At 32.6% G+C, this 16,043-nt stretch overlaps 2 protein-coding genes across 83 annotated transcripts in view; both read right to left on the bottom strand.

The window, feature by feature from the left end:
• Nucleotides 1-1,695, bottom strand: part of agbl1 (AGBL carboxypeptidase 1) — a 395,384-nt gene extending 393,689 nt beyond the window's left edge. For 31 of the 33 annotated variants that reach the window (XM_087311857.1, XM_087311865.1, XM_087311860.1 and 28 more), the window contains exon 1: nt 1,545-1,695. Coding sequence is in view for 17 of the 33 variants with exons in the window: in XM_087311849.1 (XP_087167975.1) it covers nt 1,545-1,659 (115 nt within the window). In the remaining 16 variants the exon portion in view is untranslated. Of the gene's footprint in view, nt 1-1,468 lie in introns of all 33 variants that reach the window. The other 2 variants (XM_087311870.1, XM_087311871.1) reach the window with 2 other exon arrangements.
• A 986-nt stretch (nt 1,696-2,681) lies between these two features.
• The window catches only part of akap13b (A-kinase anchoring protein 13b), a 198,392-nt gene continuing 185,030 nt past the window's right edge, over nt 2,682-16,043 (bottom strand). For 28 of the 50 annotated variants that reach the window (XM_087311799.1, XM_087311813.1, XM_087311802.1 and 25 more), the window contains 4 exons: nt 15,081-15,131; nt 12,600-13,058; nt 8,213-8,525; nt 2,682-6,380 (listed from right to left, as the gene is read on the bottom strand). In XM_087311799.1, coding sequence (XP_087167925.1) covers nt 6,322-6,380; nt 8,213-8,525; nt 12,600-13,058; nt 15,081-15,131 — 882 coding nt within the window. In that variant the 3' untranslated portion in view covers nt 2,682-6,321. The remainder of the gene's footprint in view (nt 6,381-8,212; nt 8,526-12,599; nt 13,059-15,080; nt 15,132-16,043) is intronic. The other 22 variants (XM_087311803.1, XM_087311817.1, XM_087311809.1 and 19 more) reach the window with 1 other exon arrangement.

Below are 16,043 nucleotides of genomic sequence, written 5' to 3'. Positions count from 1 at the left end.
ATTACTGGTGTGCATCTAATTTTACTGTATGTCAATACCAACACCAATTTATCTAAAATGTCTTGTAAACACTTACGATCTCTATTGGTGCACTAGTGCTCTAGATCAGGGGTTCTCAAACTTTTCAGCCCGGGACCCCCAAAATAACAATGCTAATGACTCGCGACCCCCACTACTTTCGTAAGTCGTTATAATCATAAACGTTGCACACAACACTCACACAAACCAATCAGCCCATATAAACACAAGCATATTGACAACACAAAAAAGTGCAACAGTCCCATATCATTTTTATTATGATTATTTTATATTAACCTCATCTAATTAGACTGGTGGGCACAATATTTAAGTTACATCCCAAGTCTTTTCTTGGTTTAATTTTGGAGACTGCCACTTACACATCATACTCTATGTTTAGTGTCCTGTATGTATTTTAAATGTACGCGAGTGCTGTTATGGTGTCAGAAAGTTTAGCTAGTGCTGTAGAATCTGGTGCACTGACGCTATTGCTTTGTCATTGCTTTGTCATTAATCTAATGTAAAAACCCTAAGGGTTGCAATCAATGTAAAAAAACAAAATAATAATAAAAAAAAAAAAAAAACAAAGGCTGATGGCTTTTTGTTTGGATACTGTATTTTTTATGTAACTATTTTTTTTTATCTTCTGTAGGTTATGGATTAACAATGGTAATCATAAAAGTTTATTCAAATTTTTGTAAATCACCAAGCGACCCCCTCTCATTGTCCCGCGACCCCCACTTTGAGAACCACTGCTCTAGATAGGCCAGTTTCAGACTGTTGAATTATTATTTTTTCTCTTGCATAGACCGATTGGCACGATTATGGATTCACAAAAGGAGTGGTCAAATGTATATTTTGTATTGTGTGTTATTTTATTCATTAACATTATTATATAAAATACAGATCAGTTTGAAGTGATTCTCACTATTAAAGGGCTGACTTGGAAATACAACCGGAAACATAACTTAAAATTATTTTGGAGAAAGGAAAAGCTGCTTAAACTGTAGATTTTACCTGATCTCAAATCAGAATACATTTCTAGACATTCTAACGATCATAGCCTACAATCAAGCAATGTTTAATTTTTAGCTGAGCTCCATAAAACAAAATAAAACCTGCACTGGAAATGTATGTAGAAACTTTCTAATTACAGCAGGCAAGAAGATTAGCTAAATTCCTTTAATACACAATATATTTAAGCCTACTTGTAAAAGCTGTTTTTGTTCATGTCTAGATTTAATGCTAGTTCCATGTACATCGAGAGCGGTAACATCAGGTTTCGCGCGTAAAATGCTTGTCACGAAATGGCGTCACTTGTCTTGCAGGGTAAACAGATATATTTGAGTTCATTTTAAAGAACAAAAACAAACGACATGCACAGCCAAGGGCCACCAAACCTTGCACTGGATGTAAATGAGAACATTCTTCGAAAGATAGGTAAAATTACCTAGTAAACTAGTCTTTAATCCTTTAGGGAACAAGTTTTTGTTGGCTCAACACTTCCTTCAATCGCTGTTTCTTACCTCTGTGCCCGCCAAAAGAACAGCGGAGTTTGGCAACAGGAACAAAGGCAAAGTCAGTGGAGTCCAGAAGGGAAAGACGCCACAGGCCCCGGTCAAACACGTCAACCAAACTCATGAGAAGAATCGACCGTCTCGGAGCTCCGAGCGGGACAAACGGATTCATTACGGGGGAATAACTTACTAAGCTGGAGCAGAGCGAAGTGAAAACGGTAACAGGTGCGTCAATCAAACATGTGCTCTCAACACCGTCAGTCTGCCAACATTTCACCAAATTTACCTCAGGAGTTTTGAAATCATCTAAAGCGCTCCACATATTTTAATATATTAAAAATTTTATAATAAGAATAAATATACTATTATTATTAATATAAAACTAAACGCAATATTTGTTATAAAATAATATAATATATAAATGAATACTTAATAGTTTATATATATATATATATATATATATATATATATATATAGCTATTTAACATATATAATATGCAATTTGTGTTTACTTATTGTTTAGTATAAATACCGTACTTTTACAATATTTTAAGTATACGGTTGAAGTCAGAATTATTAGCTCCCTTTGAATTATTTTTTCTTTTTTTTAAATATTTCCCAAATTATGTTTAACAGAGCAAGGAAATGTATACAGTATGTATGATAACATTTTTTTTTTCTTCTGGACAAAGTCTTTATTGTTTTATTTTGGCTAGAATAAAAGCAGTTTTTAATTTTCTAAACACCCAAGGTCAAAATTATTAGCCCCTTTGCTATATTTTTCTTTGACTGTCTACAGAACAAACCATTGTTACAATAACTTGCCTAATGCCTAGTTCGGTTAATTAACCTAGTTAAGCCTTTAAATGTCACTAGCTGTATAGAAGTGTATTGCAAAATATCTAGTGAAATATTATTTTCTGTCGTCATGGCAAAGATAAATCAGTTAGTAGAAATGAGTAATTAAAACTATTATGTTTAGAAATGTGTTTAAAAATATATATTTTTTATATTGGGGAAAAATAAACTTGGGGGGGGGGGTTAATAATTCTGACTTCAACTGTAATATAATTACACATGACAGATGACATGATAATTAGAGAATGTTTTAAAAACACTTTCAGCAAAACAAATATTGACACAGGCTGATGTACAATAATTATTTATTAAGATTTTTTTTAATGTACATTTTGTCCATGTCTTGTTCATTCAAGAAGGACAATGCAGATAAATAATAAAGCTAGTTATAAAAAGCTTTAAATCAAAGCACAAAAGGAAAATCCATAATTAATACTTTTACAATTCTATATTTTTTTACATATATTTACACAATGTGTGGTATTTTGCCCCTGTATTGGTTGATTTTTACACCAAAAAAAAACAAAAAAGCCAAAAAATGACGGTACCTCCACAGACTTTAATGATGGTAGACGCCATGTTTAATAGTTCAATAATGAAAATAGGGAGACAGTAATGTTTGTTTGTTTTAAATGCTGTGAAAGCTTAACCATTCAACGTGGGTAAAAATAAAATAAACATAGCGTCCACAGATTCTCATCAAATGCATTCCTCAGTAACGGTATATTAAATGAGCAGAAACACCTCAGAGTAGCCTTAAAAGAGTAAATCATCTCTAATTATGGCCTATAATAGGAGCCGACAAACACTGCAGGATTCAAGAAAAACCGAAGGCAAGTGCATCATAAACAAATCGCCTGAAAATCCGTCACAAACAGTTGCATTTTGGCGAGTTTTATGCTTCAGGTGGGACAAAAGAAATAAAAGATGAACATCGCCACATCGCCCCCTGTTGGTTAAGGCATTTTAGCACCAGAATAACACACTCAACGTCAGCAAATACATTTTCCTCAGATGGAAATACGCTGACGGATCATAAAAATCGCTCGGACGTATGAATTAAATCCCAGGAGGATCAATAAATGAGACATTCATCACTCAAATGCATTACAGAGGCGTGTTAGGTAGAAGTTTAATGGCAAGAAAATCAAATAAAAACAGCAGGAAGCTTAAATTAACACTTTTTTTAATCTGCACAATTTCCCCCTTTTTTTTGCAAAAAAATATATTTCCTTATGTTCAGCAGAACGGTTGGCCTGGCCAGCAGGCGAGGGCTTTTTGACTGGCTAAAATCTAGTTATTGGAGGGTACAAACCAGACTTTTAATACACAAACACAATGTATGTTTATATAGTTTTTTTAACCACATTGGCTTGTCAAATGCAACATTTCTGATTTGTTTTGAACTGGATAGTGGCTAATACAAGTTTGATTTGTTAGCTTGTGTAAAGCTGATGATTCCCTCATCTGTTTTAGTTTGCTTTAGAGTAAAAAATAAAAAATACTGCAGTTGAAATCACCCGCTCTTTTGGTAGCTTACCTGAAAGCTAGCTTTGTGTTTGGTTGAACAAATGTACATAACATTCATATGGTACAGTAAAAGATTATCAAATAAAAAACCCTCACATGTAACAAAGGAGGCTTTTAATCAAAGATTGTCTCATTTTTAAAGCCAGCCATGTTTTTTTTTTCTTTTATGTTTTGTTTTTTCCCATTCGACATGTGCTTATAAAGTGCTAAAGATTAAAATTGCATTGAGATTTACAAGAAAAAGAAAACTTCTGTGGGTTTTTGAAGCCTTTAAGAGTCGCAGTGAAGTACATTTTCAGTCATTTAGGGATGGGAAAAAAAAAACGTGATTAACAAAACCAATAAATTAATTACAAGACAATTAAGGCAATAAACTCTTTTCCATTTCTGCCGTGCTCAATAAAATGTTTTAAATGCATCCCTTTTATTCATAAAGGTATATTTGGCGACCTTTTAAAAGAAATAAAACCCTGGGGTTGTATTTAAGCCAACTCTGCTCCAGAAGACTTGTTCGTATGGAAACTTGTTTTTGCCATAGAAGAAGACATAAAAAAAGATTATCGCAACTCTTTATCTAACAATTCTGAATGTTTTGTGAGATATAAATTATTCTTGCAATTCCGACTGAATTTACAGCGAGTTATAAAGTTAACCTGTCAGAATTTTAAGAAAATGTCTGAAGTGCAGGAAACCTATAAACTCACAAATGCGAGAAGTCACAATTATAATGAAGTCCAAATTGCAAGATCAAATCAGGATTTTATTGTATAAACTCAAAGTACTTATCAAAAATTATCCGAACTGCAGAAAAAAAGCCAGAATTGCAGGAAATACTTGAAAGAGATTTAAAAATCACAAGAAATAAACTTGCAATTTCCCAATATTTTCGCATTAAAGTAAAGAAAAGTCAAAACATACACTGAGAATTGCGACTTTGTGTAATTGTTCACATTTCACAACTATACGCAATTACGAATCACAAAAACGATGTAAAACTCAATTTTAAGAAAAGAAAATAGAAATTCCGAAATTCCAAAGTCTCATTTGCGAAATATTGCAATAAATAAAGTAGAAATTGTGAGATATAAACTAAATTGCAAAGAAATGTACAAACAATTGCAAGACATAAATTTGCAATTTGAAGAAAAACTTAATAGTCAGAATAATAGTGAGATATAAACTCAGAATTGCAAGAAATACCATCAAATAAAATTTAAAAAAAAAGGCAAAATCGCAAGAAATAAACTGGCAATTTTGCAATAATTTTGCACTTTGGTAAATAAAATTCTGAAATGAGGACTAAATTTAGAATGTGAAGAAATAATGTTTAAAGAGCTCACAACTGCTAGGAATAAAGTCTCAATTATGAGAGAAACTAACTGCTATGACAACTGCAAAACATACATTCGGAATTGCGACTGTGTAATCGTTCACATTTCGCAATTATGACTTTTTTCTACGAATCGCAGAAATAATGTCAGAAACTGTCAATTTTGAGAGAAAAAAGTCTGATTTGCGAAATATTGCAAGGAATAAAGTAGAAATTGTGAGAAAAGCAAACTAAATTGCGACAAAATGTACAAACAGTTGCAAGACAAATTTGCAATTCGAAGAAAAACTCAATAGCCAGAATTGAAAGAATAACTATAAACAACTATAATTGCGCAAACAACCAACTACGAGAAAAAAAGTACAAACTGTGAGATATAAACTCAATGTTTACTTCTTTCTATTTTTCACATCTTGCAATTTTTCCTTCTTTTCCCTCTAAAGTGCCAGAAAAATTGTAGAAAAATTGAGAAATTGTAGAAAAAAAAGAGTCACTATTACTGTTTTTATGCTTTTCTCTCTTTTTTTTTTAAACCATGGCATAAACAAGCTTCCACACATTTCAGTTTGTCTGCTGACAGTATATATTAGTGAGTAACAAGACGGATGAAAAAATAATAATGGAAACCTTAGTCACTGCATCACAAACTTTGATTATTAGCATCTTCATTAATCAAATGTCCTTCAAGAAGAGCATTTAAAGGAGACTTTCGCTGTCTAGGAATGCCATTTGGTTCCCAGCACGCCCCCTGAATTTTTCTTTTCTCATTTCCACAGGATGTCCATGTGTCCAAAAGTGCCCACAGTTGTCTTATCGACACATACTGTTCCCTAAATAACGTCTTTTGTCAATGTGTGTGTGTTTGTGTTCATAGGTGTATGTGAGGGAATGAAGGCACTGTGCAGTTTGCTGGCTGCTGAAATATGAAAGGAAATGATGAGTTTTGACCTCCTGTCCAGGCCTGATGCCCATCATGACCACAGGTATGTGTTTTCAGCTCTGGTTTTTACAAGTCCACATCCAGAGAGTGGAGCGTTCGGGCATTGTGGGATAGCGGAGGTTGAAGAATCAGCAGAAAAAGATCTCTCCGTCTGGGGTAGCGCCTGGAACAACAGTGCTCTGAGAGTCTGCGATAAGACACAAAGAACTATAAGAAACAGCATTCGAAACAGTGAGCTTATATAATGAGTCATGTTTCTGAGGGCAAAACAATATTCTGTGGTGTAATTATTGTGTAGGGAAGGAGGTTGTTATATGTGTCAGGATTATAAATGGTCATTGCTGTTAAATGTGGCTGATTATATATTATGGTGTTAAGTTCATGACTGTCAGAGACAGGAGCAGTTGTAAAAGAAAGAAGGTTTGATGCCATGTCACTAATGACGAATTTTAATAGCAAAAACATCTTAAGATAAATGAATAAATATGTTAGGGGTGCTCCAATTAGGATTTTTGCAGCCAATATTGAGTACCGATACCATGGGTATCAGCTGATACCAACTACTGATTTTGATGCTTTAAGCTTTATAATGCGTAAAGCACAAGTATGATGCTTCAGTGGATATCACTATACTTAAGAGAATAAATAAACAATGCTGCTTGTCCCTTAATCATGTTTTTAAACAATTTTAGGTGTGAACATGTCATGGACAGAAGCAGCTTTAAAGAAACCAATAGATAGCACAAATAAAAAAAAATGGTAAGAAAATTTACTACCAACGCAATTTGGAAACATTCCAAATGATGAAAGAAGAATTCACATCAAGACAAAGTTTGGAGCTCATATTTGATGCATAAGAAGGTAAAATTTATAAATCCACTACTTACTTAAAGGAACTAGGCTTATAAACTACTGTTTTTGGCAAATTTAAACTGTCACGAAAATAAATATTTAGTTTTTCCAAATATTTATTTTTGTTTTTGTCACATTTTGTTCTTTCACACAGAATGAAAATGCGTTAAAACCAAAATTAATAAAAAGCTTTAAATTTGGTTCTCTGTGTGTTCGGGAATTATACACGCCTCCTTTCCCCTGATTGGTCAACCAAACATCAAACTGTGCCATCATCAGCTGTTCCTCAGTTTTGCTAGGTTCCCTTTTAATTAGGCTTGAGCTGGTATAAGATTCTGATAATATTCTGATAGTATGATAACCTTGGATAAAAATATCATGGTTTAATGGTATTGTGATTACTGCTCTAAAATATATTATTTTTTAAAACAAAAACTTTTTTCCCCCCTTTGAAAACAATATATTTTATTTTTTGAAAGATTTGAAATATTTTGGAGCAGTAAACCTGTCAGGCTAAATATTGAAAATGAATCATTGACTTCTTTACAATTTAAAACGGCATCATTGGATATCTTTTCTGCTGGAGATACTGTTGTTCTAAAAAACTAAAAATATTACACATACCTTAGGAACGGTATTACTAAAAAATTTGCAGAGAGGAGGCATGTATAATTCCCGAACACACAGAGAACAAATTTTAAAACGTTTTAAAAATGTGATTTATTTTAATGCTTGTGTTGTTCATTTTGGATTTATTGCATTTTCATTTTGTGTGTAAAAACAGAATGTGACTTAAACAAAAATAAAAAATTGAAAAAACTATTTTTCATGTTGATGAGAAGGTTTAAATTTGACACAACCAAAATACTAAATAAATATTTAAATAAATCTGAAATATATGTAAATTACTTCAATATGCAAAACACAGACTAACACACAGACATGTAACAGGAACAGGGAAGACAAAAACAGTGCTAGGAAATAACAATCAATAAAGTGTAGATACTACAACTGCAGAATTCAAGCAATACAAATCAAGTATTACAGATAATTTAATCATCTTGTTGAATATTTCTCTTCACCCATGTACAGGGGCATTAAATCAGCTGAATAGTATTTTATAGAGAATAACCAATATTTAATGTGATTAGAGTGTTGACTCTGCACCTGCAGTCTGGCTCTGCTGGCCTTTCCCCTTCTTCTTCTTCTTGTCCTTCTTCTCCTTGGGTTTGGCCAGCTGGAGCAGACGGCTGGGCATCTGGCTCTGAGCCTCGCTGTTCTGGCTCTTCTGGCTTGAGTTGGATGAGAATGGATTGAGGTTTTTCCCTTTGCGTTTGGAGTCCATGCGGGACAGGAAGTCTCTGGCTGACGGGGAGGAGGAGAGCTCCATCTCTGATGGGTCACGGTCTAATGAACCGGTGCTCTGGAACTTCGTGGAGTCTTCAGACGTGGTTGACGGAGACCGGTTCTTTGTCACTTCCTGCGCATTAGGAATATGCATTTTATTATGCAACATCCCTGATTTTCAGTTACAAGACAAATTATTTTTAAAAGGGTTAGCTCACTCTAAAATGAAAATTTTGTTAATTCCTCATGCTTTTCAAACAAAAATGCTTGTTTTACTTTAATATTTTTGTCTTGTTTTCTTGTCCAAATATCTAAAATCAAGAAGCATTTTCTAGATAAGAAAAATATAGTCTTGTTTTAAGAAATAATGTCAAAATCAGGAGAGTTTTTTCTTAAAACAAACTAAAAAATCTTGTAAAAAGGAAAAAAAATAAAGATTTTTTGTGCTTATCGCATTGGCAAATTATCTAGCTTGTTTTAAGACAAAAATTATTTTGGCATGTTATTTCTTAAAACAAAACTATATTTTTTCTGTCTTGAAAATGTTTCTTGGTTTAATTAATTAATTAATTTATTTATTTATTTCTTTTTTATATTTGGACCTTGAAAAAGAAAAAATCTAAGTAAGAAAAACCTTTTTTTTGGCGTGAGACATTTGTTGTTGTTTTTTTTTTAACACAAATTAAGACATTTTAGGTGAAAACCGAGAGCTCCCTCATCCTCCATAGACTGCAAGATTTGGAAAAGTACCAAAAAAGAAAAAAATTGAATAAAGTCATTATTTTTGTTTTATGGGCACACAAAAGTATTCTTGTAGTTCATTAATATTCAAGTTAGGGCTGTAAAATAATTTCGGCATCAGTATTGCAATGTGTGCTACTAAATTATTTATACAATAAAGACTTTATAGTGTTATTTTACTTTATTTTACTTTATTTTACTTTTGATTATTCCTTTTCTGAATACTGTTAAGACTCTATGAAAAACCATTAAGCGCTGTTTATTTTGCTTTGATCTTAGTTTATTTTCTTTATTTGTTCTTGCAATTTGTTTATTATACGTTTTTTTATGAATAAATTAATAAATGTTTTTACCCCTAATAGACCTATTCAAGTCATCTGGTGAAATTGCATGCCTTACAATATATATATTGCAGAAAAACAAACTAAATCCAACTGATCCACTGAAAACATATGGTCTGTTTTGAGGATTTTTACTTTTTTTTTTCCTCAACTCTGAATCGGAAGCATTTCTGTCTGTGAAGGATGAGGGAACTCTCTGATTTCATCTAAAATATCCTAATTTGTATTCTGTAGACAAACAAAGATCTCAGGTGGGCTGGAAAGACATGTGAGTGAGTAACAAATAACATTTTCATTTTTGGGCGAACTAACATTTAACCTTTAACATTGGAAGTCAGAGGCAGTACCAACATTTGATTCATGGACGATGAAATTAGTGAAGATTTAGCCTTATAAAATAATTCATTTATTACGGAAAGGGGCAAGTGTGTTTTGGAGCATGTGGGAACCATTTATTAAATATCATTTGAATTATCTGGAGTCATTTTATATCATTGTGAGGTTTCGGGAGAAATGAATGATACTATGGATCATCATAAATGAAAAGGCTTTCGTTTTTCACATAATTACCGAGCACTTGTGTAATTTCAGGGTGGAATGGAAAAGATTAGGGATTTTCTCAAGTAATCAGTGAATATGGTGTGAGTGTACTGTACCATCACAGAATAATCACTAAGCATATTGCCATTCAGATCAGATACAAACTGGGCAGAGGATTAGCTGAAAAATGATTCAGTCCTTGCCCTCATTTTAGTCCAATTCTGTCTGACATTTGTTCACTGGGAAGGAAACGGGAGGAAAAAAATTACATTTATATTCTTTTTGATTACATATAATGAAAGGAGAAGTATCGTAAAGCATCTGACTCAACATAATGATTGAGTTATGCATCAGATATCACTTTCATGAACACGCTACAGCAAGATAAAGGGTGGATTTTCTGTGAATAATCACTTAAATATCAATTTCCTGTTATAAAATGGCTATTAAGAAGATGTATACTATACTATCATTCAAAGGTTTGGCGCCAGTAAAATATACACCACTGCTATTGGTCATATACACGCATTGCAAAATACTACTAATAATAATATTGCCAACAATCAGATTTCATTAGTTAATGTTAGTTACTGCATTTACTAACATGATCTTATAATGAACAATACATGTATAGCATTTATTAATCATAATTCAACATTTATTAATGCATTAATAAAACCAAACGTTAACAAGAAACCAAAGATTTACCATGAACTAACAATGAACAACTTTATTTTCATTAACTAATATAAAAAGGGTAATAAATAAATATAGTGATGCATGTATTGTTCATGTTAGCAAAGACAGTGACTAACATTAACTAAGAGAAGTATTGTGAAGTGTGACCACAAGAAGTTTCCATAGGATCATATTAGAAGTAATAATGCTGAAGATATATTATAATGGCTATTATTTGACATTAATAACCTCACTTTAATTCTCACGATTAACTTCGTCTTCATTGATAAAAGCACTTTGACTGAATGAATGCACAGTAGTCTGATTTTGTTTCCCTATTTTCTAGGAATAATCTGTAAATATTAATGTAATATTACACGTTACTCCCTGAAAATACAGATAACGTAATTTAAAAATACTAACAGTTATCTGTAAATTAACATGTTAGAATTTTTTAATACAGAAAATATCCGTAAAACAACTGTTAATTCACTTTATAATAAAAACCTGGAAAATTCTGTAAAAAAAAAATACAGAAAATTATGTTTAACAGTGTATATTACTTAAAATATATTGACATTATAAGCACAGCTGAAATCAGAATTATTCAACCCCCTGGGAATTTTTTTTCCTTTTTTAATTATTTCCTAAATAAAGTTTAACAGAGCAAAGACATTTTCACAGTATGTGGGATAATATTTTTTCTTCTGGAGAAAGTCTTATTTGTTTGATTTCGTCTTGAATAAAAACAGTTTAAATGTTTTTTAAAACCATGTTAAGGTCAATATTATTAAGCTATATTTATTTTCGATAGTCTACAGAACAGACCATCGTCATACAATAACTTTCCTAAGTCTTTATATGTCACTTTAAGCTGTATAGAAGCATCTTGAAGACTTATCTAGTAAAATATTATTTACTGTCATCATGGCAAAGATAAAAAAAAAATAATCAGTTATTTAAAATTAGTTATTAAAAATATTATGTTTAGAAATGTGTTGAAAAAATATGCTCTCTGTTAAATAGAAAGTGGGGGGAAAATAAACGGGGGGGCTAATAATTCAGAATAATTCTGACTTCAACTCTATATACTCTGATAATTTATTATTATTAGTGGTAGTAGAAATGTTTATTATTTGTAAAAGAAATAGTAATATTAATCTCAATGAACTCAAACTTTTTTTTGCTACTGTAATGCACAATTCATATTACATTTGTAAACTTTTATTATACTTAAAACAGTGGCTATGATAGGCTAGAACACAAATAGGCTTGACCTGATCTAAATGTTAATCAATAGCACATGTCCAGGGTTATTTTTAATCCTTTTTTTCTTTTGTTTGTTTTGCTTTTTCTGTGCAGTTTTGTAAAAAGCTGCAGATTTATGTGGAATAATGTTGAAAGCATAGCAACTAAAAACTGCTAAAACTTATTTATAACTACAAAGCAAGTGTCTCATAAAGTTTTACCATTAAAAGACAGTAAATATTACTTTACAAACTGTATTGTAAATCATATAAACATTTGCTCACTACTGAAATAATGTAAAAACTGAAGAAAAATACAATTACAGAAGTAAATAAATAGACTCAATGATAAAGCCATAAAAAAAATCTGGAAATCTGCAAATTTCTGCCGGGGGGTACAAATTATGTTGTAGACTACAATCTCAATAACTTTTTTAGTCGCATTCATGAACCACCTTTATTTAAAATATAAACTGTTTACAGATAATTTTCTGATCTCTTAACTATGTGGTTAGTAGTTTTGGAAAATATAAACTGATATTTCAATAGAATGTTAACAAATACATTTTTTTGTGAATTTATGCTTTTTACTCGCAAATACCCCATCCATAATGCTGGAATTGCTCTATTATTATTAGTGCCATCACCCCTGGTCCTCACCTCAGTCAGTTTAAGCTCATCTGCCTCTCTCTGCACCTGCTCTCTCTCTCTCTCCAGTCTCTTCTGGCTGTCCCGCAGTCGTGCCAGGTCTCTCTGATACTCCTCTTTCTTACTCTGCAGCTCCTGTTTCTCCTCCTCCAGCTGTCTGGCTCTCCTCTGCGCCTCCTCTTCTTGGCTCTGGATCTGCATCTCCCTCTGGGTTAGCTCTTTCTCTCGGGTCTCCCACTGCTTTTCCCTGCGCCGCCTCTCCTCGGCGTGGGCCGCCTGCTGTTTTTGGAGGCTGGCCACCTCCTGCCGCTGCTTCTCCAGGCTGCGCTGTTTCTCCTGCTCGATTAGAGAGCTCGGCCGGGATGAGGTGGATGATAAAGAGGAGGTAGAGGAGGAGATGGATGGGTGGCGTGAGGAGGGATGAGCGTGACGCTGGTCTTCGATGAAGGTGTCCTGCTGGACCACCACAGCCTGGAGTTGGGGAGGAGAAAGAATGACTTTAGTGTGTGAGCAATCTGAGAGTACTGTAGGATTGTACTAGGAATGGTTTGCTGAGTGTGTGAGTGAAAGACTGTAAATAATGCTTCTTTTCTTGCATGGACTGATGTTTTGCTTCATTAGACATCAGTGTAGTTTCAGAACATGCATACATTGATTTTATGTTGCATGTATGTTTTTGTTTTTAAACGTGACAAAGAAGCTTTTGACTTACATTTTATGAGTCACCGAGTTTAGCTAAAAATCTGATTTAATGTTTTGATGGAGAAAAGGTATCAGACCAAAAGCAAACACAAATGTATGAACACTTTTTTTTTTAAATGTGAAGGAATTAACTGGTTATACCTTAATAGAACCATGTTTTACAAACTAAACATGTTACTTCAACAACAAAAACATAGTGATCAAAAATAATGTAAAAGGTAATGGCTTGTAAAATGGCTTACTAGGGAGAGCAGTCAAAAATTATTAGGAACGTAGATCCATTTCCTTTTTCATTAAGTATTTTCCATAGTTTTTTAGTCAGGTTTAGATTGGGACTCTGGGCAGCCATTTTATTATTTCAGTGCTTTCAGCTTGAAGCAACTGCTTTGCCTGCTTATCCTGCATGAAATGAACTGGCTGATTGACCAATGAATACAGGAAAGGAACCACATGTTGCTGAAGGAGTCTGTCATGTACTGTAAGTAGCTTTATAAGTCCGCCAAACTCCTGCTGTAGAAAACCACCTTTATGAACCACCTCCACCTTTATAGAATTCTGTACACACTTTGGGTTCAGTCTTTCTTTAGTTTGACAACAAACATGCTGTTACCCATTAGTAGGCCCACCCAGAATCTGTGCGTGCAGAGTTCCACACATTTCCCACACATTTTTCCATCATTAATTCAGTTTATTTACTTGAGTAAATGTGTGTAAATCTATATTTATTCAGGTTTTTTATTAATTACAGTAATATTATTGACTAATATGAAAATGCCCATCTGATTTATGTACAATGCAGTTTGTACAATAATATTTTCTGTCATTTAGTAGATCTATTACATGAGAGACTAGCTTTGTTTACCAAATAATGTGAATCTAATTGGATTTGCATTTTAAACATTAAATACAAGTTTTAAAGATCTTATTTTTTATTTCACATATTAAGGTTTTAGTTATGATACTCCTAAAATAATTTAGCAGAAATCCACAGATTTTTACCAAAGTTTTCCGCAGAAACAGCAAAAAATGTCTGCAGATTCCGTCTGGCCCTACCCATTAGACACAATTCAATTACACATGGTTTTATCACTAAAGTGAACTCTGGCTCAGTTCTTGTTGTCCACATAACATGCCCCTCACAAAAGGCGGCTCTTAAAATTTAGAAAAGGTTATTTTTTTAATTATTATTTATTTATTTTTTGATCTTCTCTGTATATCTTGCATGGCCTGAGTGAGTAAACTAACCAAAACTTAAGTTTGTGTTTGTGCATGCAAGTAAAGAATCCCTTTAAAGCCAGGAGTGGTATAAATCCGCTAGAGTGCAAGTCAGTTCATCATAATGCACTCTGATTAATTACGAGTTAACCAAATAAAGCCGTGCATTTACAAATTCAGTTTATTTCTGTGTTGTTAGTAATTCAAGCTGCTGGTCAAGTGGAGCAGAGAGAAAGCGAGAGAGAGAGTGAGTTAGTTTGTTTGTTTATTTGTATCTAACCCCATGTTAGTTTCTATGGCTGTCATTGAGAAAATGTATAGTGCAAGATATAGATTATAAGTTTTTATGGTTTATTTTTGCTAAAACTAAATTTGGATTAACAGTGTTAAAATTCGCTTCAAAGGAATGCAATGAATAAAATAAATTCCTCACAGAATTAAAGCAGACACAATTGAGTGCTTTTACAAAGAGATCACGTGGGAGGATCTATTCCAGTATTAAAAGCGTGTGTGTCGATCAGAGAGAGAAATAATAATAATAATAATAAAAAAACTACAGAAAAAAGCATGACTCACTTGTAATGTGTTCAGCAGGTCATGAAGATGAGCAACGCTCTGAAGAACCTGCTGGAGGAAGAGGAAAAGATTGAGAAAATGGAAATGGTTTACAAACTGAGATGCAGACAGTTGGCTATTTTACTTAAAAATAAATAAATACAAATAAAACGCACACACACACTGTGTGTGTGTGTGTGTGTGTGTGTGTGTGTGTATATATATATATATATATATATATATATATATATATATATATATATATATATAATAGTGTAGAAGTATATTGTAGTCGACATCTGAAGTGAATCAAAAATGGGTGCAAATGTTTTGAATCTTTGATGAAAGGTGATGATTCACTTCAAATGTTGACTACTTTATTTCCAATGATTAGAATTAGAAAGCAGCAGTTCACCCAAAAATAAAATTTCTGTTATCACTTATCCTCCACTTGATCCAAATCTTACTGTTTCTTTCTTCTGTTGAACGATAAAGAAGATCTTTTGAAGAAAGCATTTGTTTTTCGTTTTACTATGGGTGTCAATGGTTACAGATTTTCAACATGCTTCCAAGTATCTTATTTTGTGTAAAAAAAAAAAAAAAAGAAAGAAAGTAAGAAACTCAAAGATTTGGAAGCACTCAAGGGTGGGTAAATTTAGATTTATGAGTGAAATATCCCTTCATTCACATTTAAGTAAAAAAATGTATATACAAGACAACAATTACATTAATTCTTATTTTTTAAAATAAAGAACAGAGTATGTAAACACAGAGGTACACTTAAAATACTGATAACATATTTTCATATGTAATTTATTAATCTCAAGATTTTTAAGTATGTGTAAACTATTTAATAAAACAAAAACATCCATATTTGAATTATTTTACAAAAACGAGCATGCAACCATTGACTTCCATAGTCTTTGTTTCCTACACTGGGTGTCAATAGTTACAGGTTTTCAGCTTTCTTAAAATATCTTCTGT

The sequence above is a fragment of the Danio rerio genome, chromosome 25 (genome assembly GCF_052040795.2).
Source record: "Danio rerio strain M-AB ecotype USA chromosome 25, GRCz13ab, whole genome shotgun sequence".
Lineage (NCBI taxonomy): Eukaryota > Metazoa > Chordata > Actinopteri > Cypriniformes > Danionidae > Danio > Danio rerio.
This window is presented reverse-complemented; position numbering and strand designations above follow the sequence as displayed.